Consider the following 27,939-nt stretch of genomic DNA (forward strand, 5'->3'; position numbering starts at 1 on the left):
TTTTCACTGAAGCACCTTTCAGTTGGTTCAGCTTCAATAAATTCCAACCATACATTCTCAAGGAGATCCCAAGCTGCCAGCGCACACAGCAGTTCAGAAAAAAAGCTGTCCTTCAGTTCCTCCTATTCGCTCACTGTGCTACGGCAACAGCTTCCCAGTCTTCTTCATTTACTGTCTCCACCCTCTAGTGTCAGATCAAGTCCACTGTTGATATCAGAAGCACAGGTGTAGCTTTTCTTACGAGTGCAGCTGCCGTGACGGATGCCACGTGTCAGAGAAGTCATTCGTGTCCGAGTTCGTTCGTGTTCAGCAGCAGGAGTGTAAGTGGAAGGTGATATGTAAAGAGAAAACTGCAGATTGATGCATATTCACCATATTCCTTGCATCTCTGATAACAGAGCCCTTAATTAATAACTCCTCATTTTTCCTGAAAATAACATCACCCTGTCACAGACGAAGTGCCCTTTTCTCTCCTGTATTTTCAATCAAAATAAGATTATGTGCTTAATAAAAACAAATGTAAATATAATAATAAAACAATATTCGTCTTCGGTTTGTTAATCAGGGACGCAATTAATGAATGGAAGGCAGGTAATACATAGCAGTATATAGATGTCTGTTTACAATGATGATGTTAATGGCAACTGAGGGAAAAACGTAGTGAATTTAGGCTGAAGTGTTGTGTACATACACTCGGATGAACCTTTAGATATTACAATATTAGCAGAGCCAGATGTGGAAGATTTGGTGAAATTTGGAAGTAGGTCCGGGTGGAACTGCATGGCTGTTCAGAGGCTCCTCAGTCCATCAGGATGCTGTGTGAAGTTATTCTTATTCTTTAATCTACAAGGACAAACAGAAAAGAAATTACTGTATGAAAGAAAACCTCATGTATTTTAGTGTACGTTCTGTATGAGACTGACAAATATAACATCTGTCTGAGCCTAATCTGAGTCTGTATTAGTGCCATCAATCTTTACACATGCCCTTTACGGAGCAGCTGTATTTCTTAAAATATTCGTATAAAACTCTCAGCCCCCGTTTATATAAAACAACCCTAATAACAATTAGTGTGGAATTAAAAACTGAACAAAACGGCGATTGAAATTTGCTAAAAGGGTGTGACGCGTACGAGAATTGCTGATGGCATTCTTTTACAAGGTTTTACATTTGTGTGTGTGTGTGTGTTGACAAGTCTAGTAGGCATATCATAATCTACTCTATTACTTTCCAGAAGCCTTTTTTATACACTCATCTTGAAATCCTAATCATTTCATGTTGGTAAAGTGTGAGGTTTTCAGATAGAGACCGTTGCAGCAGTGTGTGCATGAATGTGTGAACATCATTCTAGGTGTGTGGGTGTTTGTATGTGCATTGCGTGTGTGAATGAATAGTAATCTATGTAGTAAAGATTTTGTGGCATGAGAAGTAGGGTTACCTCTGTGACGACCCCGGCAGCGATGGTTGACCCAACGTATCGAAGCATGAAGCGCCCCAGTTCTTTAAAGTCCTTATAGAGCTCCAAAGCCACAGGTCTTTGTGTCTGAATTTCCACCACAGCGTTCTGGCCTTTACTCAAACACCTACATACAACATTCATTGTTTATGGAGCCGTATTATTCTGGATGTCAAAAAGGTAACATTTTATAATTCAGAAAATATGTTTTCCAGCATCATAATGCGTAATATTTTTGTCTAGATATAAATTTAAAAATCCACCCCAATAACAGGTCTTTTTTTTTTAAAGATTTGACAAATACCTATTTTCAGCTTTTAATTTAATTAAATTAATTTAATTAATCTCTGGGTGACTGTCTGTGAGGAGTGTGGTGTGTTCTCCCTGTGTCCGTGTGGGTTTCCTCCGGGTGACTGTCTGTGAGGAGTGTGGTGTGTTCTCCCTGTGTCTGCGTGGGTTTCCTCCGGGTGACTGTCTGTGAGGAGTGTGGCGTGTTCTCCCTGTGTCTGCGTGGGTTTCCTCCGGGTGACTGTCTGTGAGGAGTGTGGCGTGTTCTCCCTGTGTCCGCGTGGGTTTCCTCCGGGTGACTGTCTGTGAGGAGTGTGGCGTGTTCTCCCTGTGTCCGTGTGGGTTTCCTCCGGGTGACTGTCTGTGAGGAGTGTGGCGTGTTCTCCCTGTGTCCGTGTGGGTTTCCTCCGGGTGACTGTCTGTGAGGAGTGTGGCGTGTTCTCCCTGTGTCCGTGTGGGTTTCCTCCGGGTGACTGTCTGTGAGGAGTGTGGCGTGTTCTCCCTGTGTCTGCGTGGGTTTCCTCCGGGTGACTGTCTGTGAGGAGTGTGGCGTGTTCTCCCTGTGTCCGCGTGGGTTTCCTCCGGGTGACTGTCTGTGAGGAGTGTGGCGTGTTCTCCCTGTGTCCGTGTGGGTTTCCTCCGGGTGACTGTCTGTGAGGAGTGTGGCGTGTTCTCCCTGTGTCCGTGTGGGTTTCCTCCGGGTGACTGTCTGTGAGGAGTGTGGCGTGTTCTCCCTGTGTCCGTGTGGGTTTCCTCCGGGTGACTGTCTGTGAGGAGTGTGGCGTGTTCTCCCTGTGTCTGCGTGGGTTTCCTCCGGGTGACTGTCTGTGAGGAGTGTGGCGTGTTCTCCCTGTGTCCGCGTGGGTTTCCTCCGGGTGACTGTCTGTGAGGAGTGTGGCGTGTTCTCCCTGTGTCCGCGTGGGTTTCCTCCGGGTGACTGTCTGTGAGGAGTGTGGCGTGTTCTCCCTGTGTCCGTGTGGGTTTCCTCCGGGTGACAGTCTGTGAGGAGTGTGGCGTGTTCTCCCTGTGTCTGCGTGGGTTTCCTCCAGGTGACTGTCTGCGAGGAGTGTGGTGTGTTCTCCCTGTGTCTGCGTGTGTTTCCTCCGGGTGCTCCGGTTTCCTCCCACAGTCCAAAAACACACGTTGGTAGGTGGATTGGCGACTCAAAAGTGTCCGTAGGTGTGAGTGTGTGAGTGAATGTGTGTGTGTTGCCCTGTGAAGACCTGGCGCCCCCCTCCAGGGTGTATTCCTGCCTTGCGCCCAATGATTCCAGGTAGGCCCTGGACCCACCGCGACCCTGAACTGGATAAGCTCTTACAGATAATGAATGAATAAATTAATAAATCAGTTTTGGAACCATGATTTCGACAGTTTAAAATATAAAAAGTCAGTTCTTTCCAGCACTTGCCCGTGTTGCCATATGAGATGCAAATTACAAATGTTTCAGGGATAACAGTCTGTTTAGGTGTTAATGTTGTCTCTATTAGTGAAGCTGTGATTAAAAATTATGGACATAATTCAGCATTAAACTTCCCATGCATTTCTTGGAGTGGATTTTTTTAACAAGTGGCTAAAAGACTGATTGTGTTGTCACATGTTCTAAGTTTCTTTGCAATTAGCAAATTACTGTGGGTTAATGTACAATGAGTTTTGTAAATTAAAACCACTCCCACACTCCTCTGAAACAATTTATTCTCTCTCATCCATATTCACTTGGTGAGCTCCAACTAAATTTGCACATAAGGAAGGGGAGGGTGAAATGCCACATTAGCATGCAATACGCTTAAAGTAACAGCACACACACACACTGCACATTTACATTGTATTTTCCATATGTCTGAAAAGCATATCGTGAATTAATTATAAAACTGTAAAAATAGAAATGACTATTACCAAACACAAAGAAAAATGTTCCCTAAAAGACTCCCCACTGCTAACAAAACATACTCACTTTGGTTTCTTTTTCAGAACCTCTCCACTGCTCTTGTGTAATATACTGACTAGTTTCCTGATGGTGGCAGGCTCACTAACTGTCTGATAATGTAACAGCACCTGAGAACCACAAAAAAGAGATACAGATTTTATAGTAATACAAGTTCAAACTAACAGTCAAAAACAAAACACAAACTCAGCTGCGTCATGAACTCACAGGGAAGCCTTGCGTTATTGGAACTTCAATGTTGAACAGCAGGATTCTGGCTCGGAAACGAGAACAGGCTTTAATGGGCTCCTTAGGGTCACAGAAGACACAACCCACACTAGACAGACAGACAGGAGAAAGATGGATGAGACGGGAGACAGACAGAGGAGGTATAGGAAAGTTCAAACACACCTATGTCTATTTAAATACACAACTGCTGCAGAGAAACTCTTTTTTTTAAACCCAGTGATAAACTGTTCTCACTTCATCTTAATGATGTCCATCCCTGTAACTGTGAGACTAACGTGGTCACCAGCAGCCGCCCAGTCCAACGGTTCATCATGGAGAGTGATGCCTACAGAACAACAGATCAGTGGTTACCTGCCTTATTTACAAGCCACCTCAAGAGGGCAACATTAAATTTGATAAAGCCCCACTGTGACCTTATTTGCCCTTTGTTTAAAGAAAGGGTTTTTTGTTTTTTGTTTTTGGACTAACACACTGGTGTACTAGGGTGCAGGAGTGGGGTTGGAACCTCCAACACCGTACTTTGTGTGTGTAAATTTAAAAATAACTGATTCTGTCTTTGCAGGAGATAGCAAAACATTTACAGTCAATTTAACAAGATATAATTTAATGCATTTTCCTTAATTTCTGGTATTAGACGTTTTCAGATGATGTCAAAAAGGAAAAAGGAGGAGAAAAATAAAAAGTATCACTGCCTCTTCTTTGCTAGGTTTGTCTCACCTTTCACTGTGCAGGTCTCATTGGGCGGCATGGCCAACATTTTGTCTCCAGTCTGAATGAACCCAGCCTCGATTTTCCCCGTCACACAGAACCCAGAGCCCTGATCTGAGAGCAGTTACACTGTTATACACACACACATACCACTGCATTCCCACTCACCACATTACTGAAGAAAGAAAAAGTGGTATGGAAGAAATCTGTATGTGTGAGCATTAGCTGTTTAATTCGTAAAGCTTGGCACTAATGTGGAGGACTAACCTTTAAAGACATCTGAGACGCAGAGTCTGAAAGGCTTCTCCACTGACCTCTTGGGAGCTTTAAATAAGTCTGCGGAGAGAAAGAACAAGACATATCTGTCACTGTTTCTTACTTTAACGTTTAGAATTAATAATTCTGTTATTGCTTATGCCTTATCATATTCTATGTTTACTTATAAGGCAATAAAATACAGGATATAAAGAGACGGAAGGAGGAAGTCAGGGAGGCAGAGAGAGGTCAAGGGAGCGCGAGAGAGATAGCGAGTAACAGAGCATGCAGAAGACAGAGTGCGCAAGAGGGTGAAAATGTGTTTTCTGTTTGCCTCATCAGTGTTCACAGTATCACAAACACCTGCTGGTGTGAAAATCTCTACTACATAGATTATCATTCGTTCACACATAGGCATGCACATACAAACACCCACGCAGCTACAATCAAGTTCACACCTTCACGCGCAACACTGCAGCAATCTATTTCTGATAAACTTCCACTTTACCAACATGAAAAGAAGATGAGCGTATATAAAAAAAAGGCTCCTGAAAAAATAGAGTAGAATTTCCCACTGACTCTTATTATACGCACTAGAGGGGACGGGATCTCAATATTTTTCCACGGTCGTTCAACTGTTTTCACGATATGTTTATGTCATTGCGAACAAAAACTGATGTGTAGAATTTTTTTTTTCCCATCATTTACATTTCACTTTGAGGCAAATATATTTCTTACACAAAGCAGAAAACCTGACTGGTGTTATATCACTCTGAGGGCAGCAGTCTGCAATGTTTGTTAAAGTTGACATATGTCGCTGAGGTCTTATTGAAACATCTATGACATGCTTTGGTCAAAATACCACAAGGATAAAAAAGATCAGGTACCAGTCTCCCCTGTCTAAACATCACATAACAGCCTGTTTTGGCACCTGCTCCTTCAAATGAGAATGAGTTACACACAGCACACTCTAGTCCAGAGCATGCAGCAGTCAGAAGCAAGGCAGACAAGCTTGAGTTTTAGACATTTGCTATTTTACTGCTCCATTTTTTAAAACTGTGTCTTTAATAAAACTTTTTGAGGGCATCAGTCAGTAATGTTTGTTAAAGTTGACATATATCGCTGAGATCTTATTGAAACATCTATAACATGCTTTGGTCAAAATACCACAAGGATAAAAAAGATCAGGTACCATTCTCCCCTGTCTAAACATTTTGGCTCCTGCTTCTTTAAATGAGAATGAGTTACACACAGCACACTCTAGTTCAGAGCATGCAGCAGTCAGTGTCTTTAAAAAACGTTTAGAGGGCAGCAGTGAGTAAACACTTGTTTATGACATCATATCAGGCAGGTGCTGTGTCATTTTAATTGCTATTTGTCGGGTAAGATAAAAATTGAAATTGTCCTCTTCGCAAACTAATACACAGACAATGGGTGCTGCTGTGGTTTCACTCTCAGGTTAGCTGATGGAAAAATCCCAGTTTTATCTATAAAATGGTACCGCACGTGTACTGAAAAGCAATTACTGACAGTTGTGCACTGATTAAAAAAGGCAGACAATCCTAAAACAAGGCCAGTGAGAACCTGTCTTTACCAGGGAAGTGACCAAACACACCTATTTGTTCCAGAAGGCATGGTCCACTATACCAGGCTGTGAGCTGTGCTTCTTTGCTCTTGGTGGTGAGATTCTCTCCTGAAAGGCCACTTGTAGGGATGTAATAAACATCAGACTCCTGCAATAATATTACAAGATTTATTACCCATTATTATGACTAATTACATTGATATTGCTGCAAGCAAACTATCTTCAAATGAATCTAAACTATGAAAAAAAAAAAATCTTAAATGAAACTAACAGAAGAAAAGAATTTTTTACCAGTCCAGTCATTCTGAAAGTCAAACTGGCTACGGATGGTAAAAAAACATCGCACACTAAACTTGAATCTTTAAAAAAATACCTAAAAAACAAAAAATGTGTACATTTTTAAAGAAAGAAAAAACTTGTTGAACCTCAGTCTTAGACATTGAGTGGCTTAGAGTTTCTAGTGGCTGTAAATGATTGTAAATAATGAAGTATTCCTCATTAATAGGATGTTTAAAAAATAAATAAATGCAACTAAACAGTGGGGAGCCATGGCCTAATGGTTAGAGAAGAGGGCTTAGGACTGAAAGGTTCAATTCCCAGGAAAATTGTCTGTCCTTCTCCCTTAATCCATGGCTAAGGTGCCCTTGAGCAAGGCACTGAACCCACAACTGCTGGGAATGGCTACCCACCACTCTGGGTAAGTGTTCACAGCCCATAGTGCAGTAGTGTGTGTGTGTGTGTGTGTGTGTGTGTGTGTGTACATTATCCATTATAAATATGGAACTAGTGCTGGCCGATAAAACGATATTGATTTGTTTTGTGATAAATATTTGCTCGATAACGATGATAAGCTTTGGGTAATAGAGCTTAATAAACCTTTATTTCTATTCCCGGTTACACAGCCAGCTGCATGCTATCAGGTGCGTATACTCATGCTATTACGGTAAACAAACATAGGAGACGGCATGAACGTGAACAAGAATAGGCGCGAAAAAAATAGGCTAAATTCAAGTGCTTGTAAGTATTATTTAATATATATTGAGTATATTCGAGTAATGTACATACTATGTGTGCATATATATACACACACACATGTCCTTGGTCATAGTGTGATAAAATGTTATTATTGTGATAAATATCAAGGTCAATCAATATGGAAAATAACTTATCACAATAACATTTTTGGCCAGCACTATATTGAACACACTTTTGGATATAATAATCAGCATAACGTATGTCAAACTAAAGAGCCTCATATATATAACATAGGTTTACTGGTATTTTGAAGCTTTAGTCATTTAGAAAAGGAGGTTTTCACAAAAACATTGGTATCAAATGAATCATTCACGAGATAAAAATCAGTGAAAAACGCATTGTAGTTGCGCACACACACGTTATCCACTGTGGTTGCCCGTTGTAGCTGCTCCTAAAAAAGTGTATGTGAGTGAATGAGCTATTGAGTTACAAGTTCTGTGAAATGCTTTGCTTCTAAAAAGCCAACAATCTCAGTGTGAAAAACATGCGCAACAGCAAAAGAAAGAAACACTTGCAACTGCATGGGATGCTACCTTGAATCCAGCTTGCTTCAGAAAATGACCAAGTTTGGAGGTGATTTCTTGGAATCTATCCTGCTGCCAGTTGACCTGAGTTCATCAAACACAAACACGCACATGTAAGTGTAAGCGTGTGAGAGAAAGACAGTGACTGAGTTCTCAGAGGCATATTAAAGTATGATTGACATCGCCATGGCTACAATGCCACCTTGTGGTCACCATGGTTACCCACCTGGTCCATCTTGTTGACAGCAACAGCGAGTTGTGTGACGCCAAGTGATCGGACCAGGAGGGCATGCTCTCTCGTCTGCCCACCTGCCTCAAACCCGGCCTCAAACTCCCCTCGACTGGCATCCACCACCATAACAGCAACATCTGCCTATAAACCCAGACACACACAGACACTAGTGTTATACACACATTCATATCTGCCTTCAAACACACAGACTATGTTATACACCCATACCACCACGTGAAAACCTACATCGGCCTACAAACACATCCACACGTTAGTGTTATACACATAACATCTGCCTAGAAACGCACATTTATCAGTGGTTTAACACCCATATACACCACTTGAACTGCTAAATCTTCTTACAAATACACACACCACACACAAACTTTCATGTTAAACACCATAGGGTTGTACAGTATCATGTTATACCATCACATATTTTCAAAACCTTCTGTGGCATACGTGGTAATATATGGCACACCGCAGTGGGACCAAGCATTGAGTTGTAATTGCACCAGGCCAGTTCATGGAGTGAACTAGCACCAATGCACATCAAAGAGCAAGTAATTTTTGCACAGTTTCAGCTTGTTAAGTGTGTATTAACTGCACCAAAGTGGCTTGTGAAATTTAATAGTACCAGTACAGCTCCTGAACTAGGTTTTAACTGCCCCAGGGTGGCTCATGGAGTGAATTTTAATTGCACCAGTATGGCTCATGTAATGAGTATTATTTGCACCTTTCTTGTGCACTGGGGCACCGTCTTAATGGAACAGAAAAAGACCATCCACAAACTGTTCCCAGAAAGTTGGAAACATACCACTGCCCAAACGGTCTTATTATGCTGAAGCTTTAAGTTTTCCTTTCACTGAAAAAAAAAATCCCTCCTCCAGAACTTTACAGTTGCCTGAATGCAGTCAGGAAGGTGACGTTTTCCTGGCATTCACCAAACTCAGACTTGTGCATTGGACTCACATTTGGCATTGTGCTTGGTGATGTAAGGGCTGAATGCAGTTTTGTGTTAATGTTAATACCAGAGGACATTTGTAACTCAGATACTGAGTGAGCAGAGCATTGCTGACTTTACTCACTGTGAACCCACTCTGTACATTTCATGGCTGAGTTGCTGTGGTTCCAAAACACCTTGAACAACTTTTGAATAACACCATTTACTGCTGATTATGGAATGTTTAAGAGGTAAGAAATGTCACAAACTGACAGCAGTAATGGCAGCCTATTACAGTAAAAAAAAATAATTCAGTGAGAATTGTAGGTACAATCTGTTCTTTCAGAAATGCTTGTAAAGGCAGACTGCATAGCATGGAAATAAATCATCGAATGCCTCTCAAGTAAGGTTTCAGAAGGCTCCATTTTAGGACCTCTGTACTTTAAAATGCGTGTTCACAATATGGTACCTGCCTTACATTAGTTATCAAATCTCTTTTAAAAATGCATACATTTCTAATTATGTTTTAATCTCTGCAAACTGCATAGTCATCAGATTAGTCAGAGTTAACTCTCACTCAAACTCCCACCCTTCTAACCCTTGTCGTACACCCATCCTCACACGCACTTTCTCCCTGCTGAACCCCCTTCTTGGTGCACACACAGCCACACACACAACCACTTTCTCTCTACAAAACACCTGACTCAGCAGCCGCTCACAAGGAAATGAGTAAATCCAGCCAGTAGAATATGAGTAATTTCATTCATTCACACAGCAGTACCCAAACCCAAACACAAGGTACACACTCATACAAAGAGTTCTGATGCTAGTGGCACCCTAATCCCACAAAGTGAAGCTTTCATTGAGACTTTCAGAAGCAAATTTAGCAGAGTCAATAAGCTCATTCTCAAATACATGCAGATTCACACTCTGCAACGGACAGTTACAGTGGGAGGATTTTTTTTTTAAATACCTGTGCTGCTCCAGTAATCATGTTAGGAATAAAGTCCTTGTGTCCCGGAGCGTCCATTAGAGTCACAACTTTGGAGCTGGTCTCAAACTTGGTCATCCCCACATCCATGGTCACACCTCTGAGAGACAGAGAGTGAGTGAAACAGAGAGAATTTTGAAGAAAACAGAGCTATGCTGCAGAATTTTGAATAAATGCTTGTGTAAATTGCAAATATACAGCATTACAATAGATGTACACACTATGCTCTAGAACAAGAGGCTGGCATGGGCAAAAAAAAAAAAAAGAGTAGAAGCAAAACACAGTGATACATTTCAAAAAGGCAATAAAAAACATGTATTTTTCAGTCAACTATTCAAGGGCAGACTGATTCAAAAAAGTGAAATTAAATAAATAATTAAAATGAAGTCATAATGGGTTGACATCTGTGTGTTATTATGCAGTTTTTGAGACTACTGTACATATAAACAAGGTATGTACTTATGTGTTTGACGAGTCAATAGCTATGATGTACTTAGAAACGTATTCGTCATAAACATATAACCACAGCATATATTTTAACATATTTAAAAATGTATTGGAGATGAACTGACCTGTCTCTCTCCTCTCCAGTTTCATCCAGTACCCACGCATAAGCAAAAGAGGCCTTTCCAGCTTTTTTTGCCTCCTGCTCGTACTTGTGCATGGTCCTTTTGTTCACATTCCCCAACAAGTACAACAGATGACCCATCAGTGTGCTCTTACCAGCGTCCACATGACCTACACAGAGCAAATATTAAAAGACCTAACTATTACTTACTAGTCACAATTAGTTTCAATGCTGCAGATGAGTACTCGGAGAGAGGTCGGTCAAAACTTGTCTTCAGAGGATGTAAGTTCACATTTGTATCAGGATAAGTGTATTCAGGCTTTAACCCATTTAAGAGGAGATACATGTCACTGTCTACTGCAAGGACAGAAAGAGTGGAGCAGGGTATATATATATATATATGTGGCTTTACCTCAAGGAAACTAACATCATACCTCATATCCCAGTAGGTATAGAAATATTCACTCAGTCAGGTTTCTATTTAGATGGTTGTATTCACAAAAGTTAGCATGATATCTGGCTAATTTACTATACCGGTAACAACTGTACTGTACTCCTGTACTAGCACTGGAACATTACATTATGCTGCAGGTAACAGTCCAGAGCAACGATAGCTTGGCTGCCTGTTTTAGCAGCTAGTCATAATGGAAGGGTATACCATTCATCACTTTTGAAACTGCATGCCACTGGCCTTAATCTTAAATCTTATACTTTTCTACTGGGAACATAAAACTGTAAAATGTGCTGTTATTTATTTATTTATTTTATTAATGTATTTTTTCAAAAGTCTGTCTATCTAGAACTCACTAAAAATTCAACACCGCCACTTCAAGTTACAATAAATGTGTGGATGGGTAGCAGTATGGATGAAGAGTCATATGAAAACATGCCTATGACAACCAGGTTGAGCAGTGGTTTTCCCCCCTGCCTCTGCTCCAGTTCTGCCCGAATGTTGAGCTGTTGTTTATTCTTGCTGGCAGAGCGCAGCGTGGCAGGGGTTACACTGTCCTCCACTGCATTCGTGGGTTTAGAAGGTGTCTCTGGGGCTGGCACCGTCATCACCTCTGGGCTTGGGCCTCTACGTACGGATGGAGTAACACCATTTTCCTCAGAGCTATGCAGAAAACAAGTCCAAACTATATTTAGTCATATACATTCATTCATTTTACATGTATATTTATTTTTAAAAGGATTGAGCTTCTCCTTAAATGCCCTGAAGTAATTAAAGATGCTTCTGGCTACGCATGGCTTAGTTAAGGGATTCTATGTGTCGCAGCTACAGTTCAGTTTTTCGATGTATTTCTAAAGTTATCCTTTCTCTACTAGAAAAGCTAAATGCTGATTATATGACAAGCTCATTTAGCTCGTTTCTCTAATTCTAATAGTTATTCAACATAGAACAGAATGAATAATGTAAACATACATAAGAATGTTAAGTCAAAATTGGCCATGACTTAATACAACTTTTAATTATAATCTCATTTAATGAGTTAAGGGTTTTGTGAAAACTGTCCCTTTAGACTAATCTCAGAACCCTGTTTCTGTTCCTTCAGTAATGATTAAGATCAGGGCTAAGTTTGAGAAACCTTAACCTAGATTAACAAGTCCTAGATAAGCACAGTTGACCCTATTAATTGCGCTCATTATATTTTCTGAAGATATATTATGCTTAACAGGGCCAGCTTAATTGTTAACAGGAGTTGAGTGGAGATGGGACTAATCTGATATTGATTTGGGGCTGAATCAGACACCGGGAAAAAAATATAAATAAAAATAAATAAATAAATAAATAAATAAATAAATAAATAAATAAATAAATAAAGTAATGGGTCAGATACATCCTTGCCACAAGTCACTCTCAATGTATGGTGTGATGATATGAGCTATGTAGTTTGTTCCCTGTGGTGTAGTAGAGTTGAGATGCTTAAGCATAATTGTCTACCTCTTGTTGTCTCTAAACAGTGTGTCATTTTCCTTCTAAACGTAATCCCCATTATGTCACAAATATAAACCGTTCTGAGTGGATGGTGCTCCAAATACATGAGCCAGGTAATTAACACAGGCTTTACTCTTTTATTACACTGACAATCCCAGTGTTAAAAGAAGAAGGTTTTACAATGCTGCCAACAATAACCACAAATGTTTCTTTTTTATATCATTTTAATAAGCCTTCTACCTTGGGATCAAATATTTATCCAAGCCATTGTAAGAACGCCTGTAGTTTATTTTCTTAACAACAGCATTTTCCAGCTTAAAGGTTAAAAGTGATAGTAAAGATTTAGAGTTTAGTACAGTATTGTTTTTCCAGGGTTACTGTCAATAAGCATAAACTGATCCACCTGCAAAACCCCAACACACTACACACCCCCCTTATTTTCCCCTATGGGTGTGGTCTGTGGTTTAAGGTGGGGAGGTGATAGCCTGCGGGTTTGTGTGCGACTGTGTGTGCTCGTCTGAATAATCTATAGGCTGCAGCCACTCCTGTGGTTTTAATGCTCTCCCAGTATGCAAAGTGAAAAGACAAACATGCTGTCCTCTTTCTCATATCGTTCTCTTGTACTAACTAAGTTTGAACTTAATATAAAAGTATAATAAGGCTTTTTTTTTTGTCTCTAGAGAGAAAGAGCATGTCTGAGGTTAGAAGGCATACTTAAGTCTCATGCCAAAGACACTGACATAAATGATTAAAACAGCTAAACAATAGCAATAATTTGTAGTATGTATTGTATTATAAATAATAAGCCATATTCTGGATTACAGCTCTGCTGCCTTTAAAAGAAACTAAGAGTTGTATATAAACAAATGTTAAAAGTGTCCCTGGTGCCATTCAGTCCCCAGTTCATGTGTTTCCATACATAGAGGTTGCTGCAAACTGTTCTGAGGATTTAAAATAAACAAAGGCATAAAATAAAGTTTGGACACTAACCCTGTCAAAGTTAATGACTGATTATAAAACTGCATAAATGCCATGTAAAAAAAAAATGTAAGAAACGGGCCCTTTCAGTATCAATTTACCTTGGCACATCAAAGCCCATGGTCTGCTTCTTTCCAGAGACCGTCATCCGAGCAACTTTAGGAACAACCTCAGATTCCAGACGACTCTCCGGAGCCTCGCGGAGTTTAGCTACATCACAGAAAAATGCTACATGTCAATAGACTCCTGCAAAAGTGGCAAATTCTTAACACTGGTTTTATGGACATTTTCAGTTTTCATTATACAATTGCTTGGGTTTTAAACAAGAATTACTGTTAGATCACACTACGTGACGTAAACAATGGAAAGTGCTCATTGTTTTTTGAAGTATTTCCAACATTCACCGCACTTTGCAATGACAGATTTCTACATTTTGCGTTCTTCGTTCTTCACAACTCTCCAAAAGGTGACGAATGACAGAAATTGAGAACCACATGATGCGTGGTAACCTGAGAGAAAGCCTAAATGCCCTTAGGCTTTCATGTTTGCAGAAGATGTTTGTGAGGATACAAGAAAATCCACTCGCATAGGGAAATGAGAAAGTACAAGGAAGATGATAATAAAATGGGAGCTTCTCAAAATGGAGTTTAAGAAAGCTCAACACCTCTGAATGTGTATGGGATTGTTTGTATTATGAAAGTAAATGACTTTGTTGTAATGGCTATTTTGACTGGGGTCTAAACAAATGAACAGGTGGTTGGTTTCGCACTAAAGCAATAAACAATTCTTGTAACTTTAGAGAAGAAAAGCATATAATTCAATATTCAATTAAATAACGTTGTGTTTCAAACCCTTGTGGACCATTTGCACTGGTCGATACGTTATGAAAAGTCAAAACGACGTGATGCGCAGCGGCATTATGTTATAAGAAATGGACAAAATGTGATGACACACTTAAAGCTGGCGATTTCAAAAGGTTCCCAGACGTTTTATAAAAACACGACCAGATTTAGAGTCTTGTGTTTGATGTACCGTTTTAGTTTCGTTCACTTACTGAAATCCATGAGTCATGAGCTGCATAGGCAAAAGTAAAAAGCAAGAAGAGGGGAAAGGACGAGAAAAAGACAGAGAAAAAGCATTTCCCTCTAAGGTAACTGGGCTTTCTGCCGGTTGTGTCATACCAGTACTGCAGAGTCAGTTTTAAGAGCCACAGCCAGTCATCTCTCTCTGAGCCGCTGGCGCTCTGGCCAGGAAAGTGTTAACTGTGTCCGCATCAACAGCAGTTACGCACTGAGTGTGCACCAATAGCGTTACAGCAACCTCACTCAGAAGCTTTACAAAAAAAAATGAGCAAACACACACCTCATCAGGATAACTGCAGTTAAAAAGCTGAACACATCACTTGTGCACTCTCCTCTCTCTCACACACCCACACACACACACCCCCATGCACAAAAAAAATAAAAATGACCTGGGAACATAAGTTACTACTCTGTTCTGAAAACTACTTCATCACTGTTCTCAAGAAACTAAAATACACTCAACACGTTCTGAAATGATTAAAACCAGCACTAAGGTCAAAAATAGCTCAGAGACCGTCAAACGTTTTTTTTGCTTATTTTAGTGCAAACACCCAGCCACCTTCAAGATGCCCTTAACTCCTGAACTATTCATCAACGTCTGACAGAGGGAAAGCAGAAAAGGTCCAGTATTGTCTGCTTGACAGAACATTAATTACGACACACACACATAAATAAAGGTTTCAGAACAAGCTTGAGGATGACAAAAGAACCGTCTATTGTTCCCTACAGAACCTTCCAATGGTTTCTTTAATGAAAGATATCTTGTAAATTAGATTTCTAAACGCGAAGAAACTTAATAGAAATTAGCTAAATTATGGTGTGCGCGCATGTGTGGGGGTTACACTCGCTCACATCTACTGCATATATATGTGTGTGTGTGTGTGTGTGTGTGTGTGTGAGAGAATGAAGAACAAAGTTTGTTTTCAGATCTTTTCCTTGTTCATATGGATTTGTTAAATCAACAGCATGCTTGATTTAACTGGGAAAACTATATAACCTTATGATAAACTCAAATAATACTGGGTGAGATTTGGAAAGGGTTAAACCATCACATCGACAAACAGAATACAACTACTTACTGGAAGAATGTTATTTGGTTTTATTCTAATATTTTCTCTGCAGCCTAGGACTTCTTGACTGTACTCTTTCTCTCTGTATGTATCTATATGATTAACATTAACACAAATATAATTCTGTTCTGTTGATCTTACATAGATTTTTTTTATTTTAACGTTAAAATATCCAAAATTTCAGTCTCAAAGGGGGACGTTTTTTGGAAAAACGGAGAAACGCTGTTATCTGGTTTGTTTACGTTCAGAAGCTCGGCATTTATTAAGTTTGTTGACATTTTTTAAAATTATTTAAACAGACAGTGGGAGCATGCAAAAAGACTGGAGTTCAAGCAAAAAAAGTGAGGAAATATCTTCAGAATTTTATAAAAAAAATTTTGATTAAAATCGGACGATAAGAATAATTGCAGTTGATTTATTTTCAAATTGATTCAACACTAAGGCTGCACTGGGTTTCAAAAGCTATGTTCTGCGTTCTGCTGCACTTTGAAATGCGTACCCTCTGAATAAACAACAAAAACAAAAGTGTTTTCTTAGGGGACCACAGAGCAAGGCATTCCTAGTGACATTTGCCCCCACGCCCAATGCCGGAACAGTATCCCCACACACGCACACGCACCCAGCAAACCAACTTTTATCTCCGCAACACACACACTTGAACACCTGACTCTGCAGGCACAGCCACAAGGCCAGGAAGTGGTGTGGGGGGTAGAGATAATCCTTCACCTGCGCGCACACACACACACATACATAAACACAGTTCACCACACCTACAACATATCTGCTCTCCCAATACACACCAATAAATGTTTAGACATTTAGTACACAATCAGCCACCTATACGTCATCACCCTGTTGTAAACATGGAAGTTCATTTCACAGAATGTAACGTACACGTCAAATTTCTACAGAAATATACAAATTGAAAGTGAAAAATGCTACGTTATCCATTATGACTGAGAATATTAGCAACTATTACAGTGTAGTGTTGCCCAGAACCGGCCAAAATAAGAGCTAGTTCGGTTGTTTTATACAAAGACAAGTGAACAAAGTTCTATGGAGCTTAATGAAACATCAGTGACCCGTTTTTGTCAAAACACCACAAGGATCAAACAATAGCAGAGTTCGCCCCAACAATACAGCTCTGTTATTCAGCACCTGTTCCTTTAAATGACAACGAGCCACCACTCCGTTCAGTGTGAGAGTCCAGAATTCTGTTTCACCCGCTACTCTTTCCTCTCAGTTTTCATTTTCTCCATCTTTATTACATCTCTGCACTCATTGTGCTATCTTTGCTCCGTTTAACCACATATTTGACCTCTCTCATAAAACACTGGTCCAGTGCTGTGATTGGAGAGACGTAGATGAGTAGGCGGAACAGTCTTACAGTCCCTGCGCTTGATGCAAGAAGCGGAAATCCGAACTTGTTTTATGCAATGTTTACTGAAAGTGAATTTTATTTATTTATTTTTTTTAAACCCTGATAAATTTTTCCCCTTTAATACTCCAGCCACACTCCCTGTGGGCAATTATAACACATGATAATTCAAACAAATCTGCGGGTTCTTACTTAGAAAACACTTTATTAAGAGGAGCCCATTTGCATTTGCTGCAGCAGCTGTTTTCAGTAGGATCTGTCTGTACTTCTGCGCTGCACGACCATCCCAAAATGGCCTAAGCCTTTGCCAGCCACACAACCCTCTTTTAGGGATAACATATAAGTGTTAAACATATAAGTGTTAAATGAGGAGATTAATATTTTAACCACTTATGAATCTTGTAAGAAACAATGGCACTGTGAATGGCTTTTTGTCCAAGGCTGCTCCAACTGACTTATAATCGAACAAGAACTGAGACGTGTGTTTTCCCCAGAACAGTCTGATGTATGAAACCTGACTGGGGATGACCTAACCTGTACACCAACGCAGGAGAACGAAACCTGTTAGTTGATGCAGTTAGCATTCTCCTCCACGAGTGCTGAGAGGTCTAATGACCTTGCATCATTGTAAGTTGACTCAGAGAAAGCCTGCGCTAGTCTTCTCGCTTTAAGGTTTGGAGTTCTGAGTAATAGGAAGAGACCCACCTAGCAGGAGACACTGGATATGTGACATATACCGCACTGACAACCGGGTTGAAGACCTTCCGTTAGCGCAGACAGAAGATACAAACACAAATAGATTATTTAGTCTTTTATACTATAAGATTTGGGCTATTCCGACAGAGCAGGTTTGTTTTACGAGGACAAGCTCAAGGAAGATAGAACCAACATGAGAAACAATGTTATTCTCTGGCTCTCACCCGTATACACACCCATACCCAGCAGGATATGTAAATGAACTCTTCCTAAGAAAACGGATCCAGGCCTAGTCAAATAAAACTGAGGTCAGATCAAAACTAATCCTTTCAATTCATCATTTTGTTTTGGTATCTGGCAGTTGCTCACTGTCCCACTGGAGGAGAATGAGAGAGTGTGAGACACAGAGAGAGCCGAAAGGGGATATTACAGGGGAAAAAAATAAATGAGGTTTTCACGTTAATTTGGGGATCTGCTGTGCCCTCTACCCCACACACTGAAGTAAAACCTAGCCCATTTTTGAACTGGTTTGCATAAGTCAATAAAAGAGGGATACAATGAGTCGTACTGATTTTATGCAGAGTTGATTTGATGTAGTTCGCGTAGAGTGCAAACACATTAGAATCGTCCCACCTCCTCGTCTGGGGGACCAAAGCGTTTCACTGACTTTTAAGACTCGTGAAGTGAAGTTTTCAACTTTTTCCCTTCTTTATACGTTAAAAAGCCTAGTAGAAACCATCTCCAGAGGTGTGTACGTGAGCATGTTACATTTTATAAACAAGTCTTTCAGCATTTCCTGGACAATTAAGCTTATGATTATAACTGAGTTTAAAAGGGTTTAAAGGGTTAACAGACCATAAAATTGAAAAAACAAACTACCTTCTAGTACGGTCCAGGAGGTGGCGCTCTTGCAGTAAGTTGCATAGAGAGAGAGAGGGAGAGAGTGTGTGCTGCAAAAACAGGACAAATCCTCAGATCTTTTAAAGAAAAACAACCTGTATCTTTAATAAATCTGCCCCACACTGTTTCATCCTTATTTTCCATGGACGCTCAGTTTTCATGACACTATTATCACCTCCAAACAATGGGGAATCCCCAAACTTTCAGCTCACCATTCTCCCTCTTTCGCTCTCTCTCTCTCTCTGTCTCACACACACACACACACACACACCTTGTATTAGTAACTGCTCATAATTAAACGATTACTAAATCATGACTCTGGAAATAGTGCTAACATCTGATGAGTATTAGCATTGTGAAAATACCATGTTGGCATCCATAAAATAAGTGTGAGCATATTTAGAAAATAAAGTCAACTACTCAATTAACTCCTGCTAACTCTTAAAGGGCCATACCATGGCTAATTTTGCTGATTATATTTGGAATAATGTTAAACGTTTACAAAAAGGGCCAACAGTCCATTTGTTGTTTTGTGACCTCACAAAAGTCCCAACACATTTACTTAAGATTGTGACTTAAGCTCATCTTAGGTCATAAGAAGCATTTCTGCCAAGATATAAAGCTTACTTTAAAGGGTAACTACACTGTAGATGGAGGCAGGGCTCGGCTGCACTGTTGGTCTATTTTATTATTACAAAGCATTATAGCTTATCTGATAAAGAAATAAGGTCATACGGTACTCTTACTCTTTAAATGAGCTACAAACCCAAACAGATACTCAAAAGCAGGTCATTTATATAAATGGGTCTTACAGGCACGGTAAGAAAAAAGGTTAGAAAATGATCATGCAAAATAATTAATGACCGTTAGTGGTACATAAAACCACACAAACTACTGTCAATTATTTATTTACTGCTGTGAAACAAATATGCAAATGATGTCAGTAATTATAGTAATGCACTAAGAAACTGAAGTGTGGACACACATGTGAACCCTTAAAGTAAAAGAGGTTAAGAAGGGCCTAGGGACTTTGTACTGACGAATGTGTATAATCCCTAGAGTCAATCTGAAGAAGGAGGTATTGATTTCAGACTAAGGTGAATTAATATACTAACTCAGGAAGCGCAAGGGTGAGTACGGTTAATGACTACAAGTGAATGGTGGCAGAGCATGTGTGGTGTGAAGGGCAGGTCAGTAACCTAACACCGGCTTTCTGGCTATGTCTCTTTCTCTCTCTATGACCAATTTATAGAACATTGCACTGCTTCAGAGCACGACTATCTACATTTGAGCAAAACCCACAAAGTGCAAAAACCAGAGAAAAGCAGTAACAGAGGGCCAGCTGTGTGATAGTCATTTTTTCCTGTGTAGGTGGCAAAAAGACAGCGGCAGAAAAAAAAAAAAAAGGGATGGAGGAGAAGCTAAAGGTGGTCAGATGACAGAAAGATATTGTGAATAAAGCAAGAGAGTGAAAGAGTTAGACTAGAGAGAGAGAGAGAGAGAGAGAGAGAGAGAGAGAGAGAGAGAGAGAGAGAGAGAGAGAGAAAGAGAGGCCATCAGAGTTCAACAGTCTTCCTGTTTTCACCCACGTTTATCTCAGCAAAGAGAGAGTTAATAAGTGTGTGACTCGAATGTCCTTGCATAAATATGACAATTGCATAAAAAGATGTAAGGGTCATTTGTCAAATTAAAGCAGCTTAAGTCATTCCTTGAATAGAAGGAAACTGCTATCACAAAGTAGAACATGAATTAAGGTTTTCCAAATAGTTCTAAAAATATAAAAAGATATAAATGATCAAAGTCAGCATGAGGTGTAAAGTAATGCTCCTTTGCTTTTAACATCACAGCTGCTCAGTTCCACTCACTGTCAATGAAAATGTACATTTATAGGCAGGAAAAAAAAGGTTGTGTGTCCCTTTGTCACTAACATTCAGAAAGAGATGCCAAACTATGTGCCCAGTGGTTTGACCTGGGAAACCCCATGCACTACATTTGTTTTCTGTCCTTGTACACAACAGCAAGCAATTCACAAACTAAAGTGTGAGTCAAAGCAGTGGAAAAATAAAAATGTAGTTCACACAGTCCTCCAAACATGGACATGGATAAGCCACACGAAGAAGTATGTCCTACGATTGTGGCTTGCAGGCGCTATTACTGCACTATAACGCTTTTGGAATCGTTCACACATCACTAGTACTTCCTCCCTTAATGCCATGTGAAATGATCTGTATTTGCATTCCTTAATTGAACCATCTACACAGGTACACAGTGTCACGTCTCAGAACAGCAGCACATTACTCATGAGGTAGCCTTCCAGGAAAACACATACGACCAACACAGAATCCCAAACAATCTTTACATTACACTGTTATTTCCAAAACATGCACTCAATAATCTGTTCTTAATCAGATCCCTTCGCTTATCTGATATTTATAATAATCACGTAACCAGCAACACTCCGATCTAGATCTAAAGGTCTAAGGTCTAGCCTGAATTCCCCGTGTACACACATACGCTGATTTCTTTTGGATTTATGGTTCGGCGCATGTGTGCAGACGTAACCGGACAATGTGGAGCGCTGCCTCTGACACATTCTGAAGTTTTCTTACTGTACTGAAACTGAAAATACATTCTCGCTCCCCCACCCAGCTCTCACAGCGAACACACGTCCAGAAGCTCAGGTCTCCGTCTGTAACAGAGGGACATGGGCTGTGTCCAAGAACAGATGCTCGTTTAAAAATATTGCCTCCATCTCAGCAGCAAATGTAGAGAACTCACTGAGAATAGCAGCAAGAGGTTTATGCTGTGTCTTTCAGAGATTTTATTGAGTCTTCCCATTACACGATTTCCCAAGTGCATGTAAACGCAATTATTAAGTACAAATGTGGGCTAGAAGGGTATAACGCTCACAGACATTGGACTACAAAGGTCTACATCAGTGGAGACCTGGTTATTGTATAGTGCTTCAGATCTTAGCCAAACAGTTTTCAAAATATTGATTGACTTATGTATGACTCATGGTGTTCAGCTCAACATCTGACAATATGATTCATATATAATATTCTATATTATTCAAATATACTATTTAAGTTTGGAAAAACCTGACGGTGACTGTATGAGGCTACTGTATTTTTGAGGTAGAACTTAAAAAAACATCTCTTGGCTCCTGAAAAATTGGTATCTCTCACATTATGTTCATCCCAGCCAGGTACGAATACACCACTCTGTGCAACCACTGCAGGGTTCGAGAGAAAACAGACACGCTATCAGAAGAGAAAAACAGAAAAGAAACTGAGAAGGACGAAGCAGGGTTTGTACAGTGTGGTGTAAATGTGGGGAGGAGAAGCAAAGTTAAAGCTGAAGAGCATCTACACCTGTGGTTGGTCACATACCACAGCAAAAGCTAAGACAACATGTTGTAAAGTCTTATCCAGTATGCTGTGGGTGTGTTTACACCTCAGTGTGGCCCACAGGGGAAACATTCTCATCATGTATATGCACAATTATAAATAAGTGATAAACACCACAAGCTAACACACCCAATTAAAGGTTTGCACATTAACACACTTACATGCTGACACACAGTGTCACATACCCCCTCCACCCACACAGACCCACCCATGCAGTCACACATAAGAATCTCTGCATATGAAACAGACAAATCTTTATTTCAGTACATTCACAAACCTCAGGCCTACGCCCACATCAATCAAAGTCACTCTCAGCTGTACATCAGTGCTTTAAAACAAGATTAAAACGATCACAGATCATTTAATAGGAAATTAATAGAAAACATCGTCCCAGCTCATTAAAAATGACACTACAATTAGCTGCTCAAGATTATAAAGTATATCCATCCCATTCACGTGTGTTTGTGCGCATACGCATTTGCGCAAGGGAAAATTTCCAGGTGTTCCCCAAACACAAAGGTCTGCAGTCCCTGTTTTTTCTCTTTCTTTTCTGTGTGTGGTGAACCAGAAAAGCTCCTGACATCAAATTGCTGCAGAACAGCTGTGGAGCAACACAGTTTCTTCTCTCTTTCTTACTTTTATGTGAAGGACTGTGATCAGATACTAAGCAAACGACAATAACCAATGAATACAAAAATATAGGTTCAGTCGGCTATAAAAATAGTAAATAAATTGAATCACTATAAACAATAGGAAAAAGGAAGCTTTAAAAGAGATACCAGTATCCGTTTAAAAGTAAAGCTGCTCAGAGAATGATACAGTGATCTGGACTTGCCAAGTTCAGTGGCCTGTAGTTACCTGGTTAAGTGGCCCACGGCCTTTTGATATACGAATACTGAAGACTACCTTAGGTTTGCCTACTCATAAACAAGCAAGATGTGTGCCTTTTTAATGCATATGGCACACTCTGCGCCTACACGTCTATGTTTCGGAGGGTTCTGTGTGGTAGTGGTTTATAGCTGCTCATCAGAGTCTGAGTTTGGATTTATTTATACATCATACAACTCAAGCTTGACAGTTAATATATATTCCTCCCAACAAAGAGAGGATGTTACTGCTGTATAAAATATTGAGAATATTATCGAAATGTCATGCTGTGTGTGTTGTACATTTAGTTTACAGCTTTACTTTTTTGAAAGTATTTCTACAGAAAGAGAAAAAACACGTTTAAAACACTGTCAATATCATTCATGTAAAAAAAATCCTGCTTAGTTTTAAGAAAGCTGGTAAGAGCTTTGCAGTTTTCGGTGGCTTAGTCGAACTCCTACTCTCTTGTAAATGCCTTCTTCTGGTTGGCTTTGACTATATCATCTGGAGACGGTGTATCAAAGGCGAATGGACTGATGTGATGAAGCGGTGGACCCTGCACTCTTTCTTTCACTCTTGCCACCTGCCTGCTGTAAATGAAAGCCTTATGCATGGGTCCACTGTGCCGCCTCCTTCTCCTCTTCACCCGCAAACACAAAGTCAGAGCAAACACGGACGGCTCTGCAAAAATGCTGGCCGTGTTCAGACTCGGGAAACGGGGGCTTGGGCAGATGGAGATTGGAGACTGGTTATCATGGTGATGAGAAGCAGTAGGTGAAGTCTGGGACATCAATACACTCAGGTCGACATTTTGAGGGACATATTTGGGAAGAGGCTCATGGTCCGGTGAGGATTTCATACTCACTTGTTCCTCGTTCCTACTCTTAAGAGGCATGGAGGAAATTGACTGCTGTGGTCCTTTCGCAGCTTGAGGTTGTGATAAGAGGTCTGACAAAGGTGCAGCAGGAAAGCCAGGAGGAACAGAAGTTGCATGAGGTTTTAAACGAGAGCACTCAGTCAAAGAGCTGAGACTGAAAGTGCTGACGGGTGTATCACTCATGCTAACATCACTCGCAATCTGGGGACTTGCAGCAAGCATGCTGCTCATGGTTTGAGGACCTGGCACTGAGCTGAAGAGGCCAGGGCTGCTGCTCTGATGCTCCCGAATGAGCTCAGCCAGTGAGGGGCTGCCAACATGACCGCTGACTACAGAACCTCTAGAAGCCACATTTGTTTCTGGTGGCTTGCTTGTCATAATTAAGCTACCAAGACTTCCTACTGGAACACCTGCAAACTTAGGCTCCTGTAAAGTTAGACTACTCAGAGAGCAGGACAAGAGGGAAGAGGCAGGGCTTACAGAGAGGTTTCCAAGACCGGGAGAGGTGCTGAGACCCAGAGTAAGACCAGAAGAGGGAGGCACACCAGAGCCCAAAGTAAGACCTGTGGACTGAAGAGTATTTTGCCCAAGACTACAGAACAGAGAAGGTTTAGCTGAACCTCTGCTGACTGTGTTTGGGAAGGTGACAGTTTGACTTGGGCTGGTGTTGGAGGCTGCATTTGCAAACTTCTGCTCATGCTCAGCCATTAATTGAGCCAGAGAGCTCTGTCCTGTAGCTTTCTGTTGACCAACATCAGCCCCCAATTCCTGAGTTAACCCACTCTTCACTATGCCTGTGGGCAAACCACTCAGAGCAGGGGCTGAGTTCTTACAAGTGTCCTTGTCCTCCTTCACCTCAGACTGGTCTAAGAGATCCCTGAGGCTAAATGACAGCATTGCAGTTGGCTGCAACAATGTGTGTGTTTGGGCTGTGTGTTTAACCATATTAGTGCTGCTTTGTGTTGAGGGAGATATGGCTCCTTACCTTACGAGGGCCAATTGCAGTCAAAGAGAACCAGGGTTTGGAGGAGGAGGAGGAGGGTGGAGGAAGATCAGTGGCAAGTCACAACACAAGGCCCATTCAATTGTTGAGGTCAGATAGAGAGAAGAAGGCAATACGTCATACATTTGATAAAGATTTAAATAAAATTTAAAAATGAAGGGAAACTTGAGAAGATTCTAATGAAGATAGGAGCAATCTATACATTTAATCAATGCGTTACATAGCCAAAAGGTTCGGGTAGAAATGTACAAATATTTAATTAAAATACTTGGTCTTTTTTCATAATATCTGTTAAGAGTTTAATATAAGCTCTAAAAACCTTTATTAAAGAAATATTTTTAAAAAATGTTAACCAGCTGAATCTACAGCCTTTTCAAATCCATTACCGTGTGTGTGTGCATAATGTTGCCATTTCACACGTTTATTTATATAATGACGTAGCCAGATTTTGCGGTGAAATACCAATATTAATAGAATTTCTAATTAAATCTAAAATGAAACTAGCTCCAAGCTAAAAGCTTAAAAGGTTTGCCCCCTTTTGGAAAAACCCTGGAGTTCAGCATGGTCCACTGAGACGTGACACCATCCCTGCTGTTTGTGTACCTTTCTGTGGTGGGGGAGCTGTAGTGGGCTCTGGCCGGGTGTTGGTTTTGGGTACTGTTGTTTGTGTGCTGCTGGTTTCTGAAGACAGAATGGAGTCCAGAGCTCTTTGAGGATCACAGTCATACTTCAGAGCAGCTTGGGTCAATGTGGAGTCAGACACAGAGTCTCCAAGCACTGTTCTCATCTGGTCCAAGCAGGAGTACAACCGACCTACATATATACACAGATTTCATTTTATGACAATGCAAGCACAACCAGTCAATATATGTACATTTATATCAACAAATATAAAAAAACGTTTATAAATTTTACTAAACTCATTCATTCATTGTCTTTAACAGCTTATCCAGTTCAGGGTCACGGTGGGTCCGGAGCCGACCCAGAATCACTGGGCGCAATGTGGGAACACACCCTGGAGGGGACGCCAGTCCTTCACAGGGCAACACACACTCACACCTACGAACACTTTTGAGTCTCCAACCCCCCTACCAACGTGTGTTTTTGGACTGTGGGAGGAAACCCATGCAGACACAGGGAGAACACACCACACTCCTCACAGCCAGTCACCCGGAGCAGGACTTGAACCCACAACCTCCAGGTCCCTGCAGCTGTGACTACGACACTACACTATATTTTTTGCCAATAATCAGTGTTTGAGATCACATTATTTTTGTTTATATTTCTGTGTAAACACACCTCAGATAGATGGAAAACAACACTTAATCTGTATTTTAAAAAAATAATTCCTTGAATACCTTGCTCCAAGGGGTCGAGCATGTGTGTTATAGTGGGTGATGTTGGAGTCTCTTCCTCCTCTTCATTTTCTTCCTCCTCCAGAGGCTCTACATGCCGTGTTTGTCTCGAGTCCTGACGCGAGTATATAAACTGAGCAGCTGCCAAACCAACCAAAACAGACTCATCATCAGGAGATAAAAACAGATACTGGGAACTACAGCTTATTTATTTTTTAATTACTGACTAGAAATGATGCAGCCATTTTTTATTTGGTCAAAACTTATGTGAGTAATCAAACAATGAAAGTAACAGCCTCTTCACTGTATATTTTGTGGACAATATCTGTATCTTGTTACAACTGAAAAAAAGATGATTACCTATCTGTAATTGTTTTGTAAAAAAAAGAGTAGGTCACAAATGTCTGCATATGTTATGTAAGTGCAGTTGTATCTAATACTGAACATGATCAGAGTTGTATGTCGTTCTGAACAAGAGCCCAACACCATAACCAAGCATGGTAGTATACATTATAGTACAAATTGTATAAAAAGGAACAAGCAAAGATCTCAGACAGTAACCAAACAGAAGAGCTAAAAATAACCAATGTCAGGTCGCCATATGTTTGACCAACTACTACGACCAAACTTGCTGGGTCTTGTTTGTGTTGTTCCTACAACCCAGTGAAGCTGACTCAACTGAATCAAGCATAGTGATCCAGTACTGTGTAATGTAGAAGAAATTGGGTTTCTTTTCACCCTAGATATTTTAAACAAACCTGTAGCTGGAGAGATGCAGTAGTCATCGTCCACTGAATGTCCGTAAATATCGTCGTCCTCAAAATCTGAGAGACACACAAAGCAGAGAGTGGACAGTTCTTTATTTGTTTGTGTGTGATGTCCAAAGTACAATAACACTGCAGCAAAAACAATAACTGGACCATTGACGTGGCCAGCGCTGTTTGCCTGGTCAGCTGTTGTCTGAACACAATATCTGTTCCTCAGTTTCATTTACAGGAACTTTAAACATGCCAATGGTATAACAGCCTCAGAACAGTTTAATTAAGTTGGCTTTATTTATGGAACATTCCGTCCCCCCTTAAATAGTGCAGCGCTTACATTCGGGCGCCTCGTAAGAAAACCAGGCCAAATTTAGCCTCATGTTTATTCACATTTCTGACAAGTTTCTGACCAAAGAGCTGTCAGTCTGTTATTCTCCAGTGGTCTAGGATGAACAGAAAAGGTGAGGGTTAATTCGCAGGTTCTCTAACTCATAAAAGTAGCTGATAAAGTGACACACCATTCAAAATTATCACGCCGGCCTAAATGTGCCACCCAAGCTAACAGTGAACTATTCACATTTTCTCAGTCAATAAATGCACTTCCCTGACACCAAGCCAGGCAAAGACCTTAGTAGCAGAATCTACCTTCGTCGTAGTTATAACCCCGTACATTCCTATGGCGAGACATGTTTTCGTTTAATAGTTATTTCTGCGTGTTTAAATTTTGTCGATGGCTAAAGTTCAAGCAGACGCGTCTCACTCCACCGCGGCCATGTTTACCCCACAACGCAGCCACCCCGCGCATGCGCAATACAGTCCCAAACCCCTATGAAACACACTTTGCTTTAAAGCAGCAGTACGAAGGATTTGC

At 40.5% G+C, this 27,939-nt stretch overlaps 1 protein-coding gene across 2 annotated transcripts; it reads right to left on the reverse strand.

Moving 5' to 3' along the window:
- hbs1l (HBS1-like translational GTPase) lies at nucleotides 1-27,862 on the reverse strand. Of its 2 annotated transcripts, XM_066672390.1 has the most exons (18): nucleotides 27,714-27,862; nucleotides 27,066-27,131; nucleotides 26,311-26,448; nucleotides 25,556-25,765; nucleotides 13,771-13,879; nucleotides 11,646-11,869; nucleotides 10,760-10,925; nucleotides 10,170-10,287; nucleotides 8,248-8,394; nucleotides 8,031-8,105; nucleotides 6,493-6,610; nucleotides 4,890-4,958; nucleotides 4,632-4,736; nucleotides 4,149-4,239; nucleotides 3,894-4,002; nucleotides 3,696-3,796; nucleotides 1,439-1,583; nucleotides 1-843 (listed from the first exon to the last, which is right to left on the reverse strand). In XM_066672390.1, the coding sequence occupies exons 1-18, from the start codon at nucleotides 27,754-27,756 to the stop codon at nucleotides 832-834; spliced, it is 2,046 nt and encodes a 681-aa protein (XP_066528487.1). In that variant the 5' UTR covers nucleotides 27,757-27,862; the 3' UTR covers nucleotides 1-831. The 2 variants fall into 2 exon arrangements, with proteins under 2 accessions (XP_066528487.1, XP_066528488.1); XM_066672391.1 differs by lacking the exons at nucleotides 1-843; nucleotides 1,439-1,583; nucleotides 3,696-3,796; ... (9 more) ...; nucleotides 11,646-11,869; nucleotides 13,771-13,879 and adding an exon at nucleotides 22,752-24,929.
- Nucleotides 27,863-27,939: the final 77 nt, after the last annotated feature.

This window comes from Hoplias malabaricus, chromosome 5, assembly GCF_029633855.1.
Source record: "Hoplias malabaricus isolate fHopMal1 chromosome 5, fHopMal1.hap1, whole genome shotgun sequence".
Taxonomy (NCBI): domain Eukaryota; kingdom Metazoa; phylum Chordata; class Actinopteri; order Characiformes; family Erythrinidae; genus Hoplias; species Hoplias malabaricus.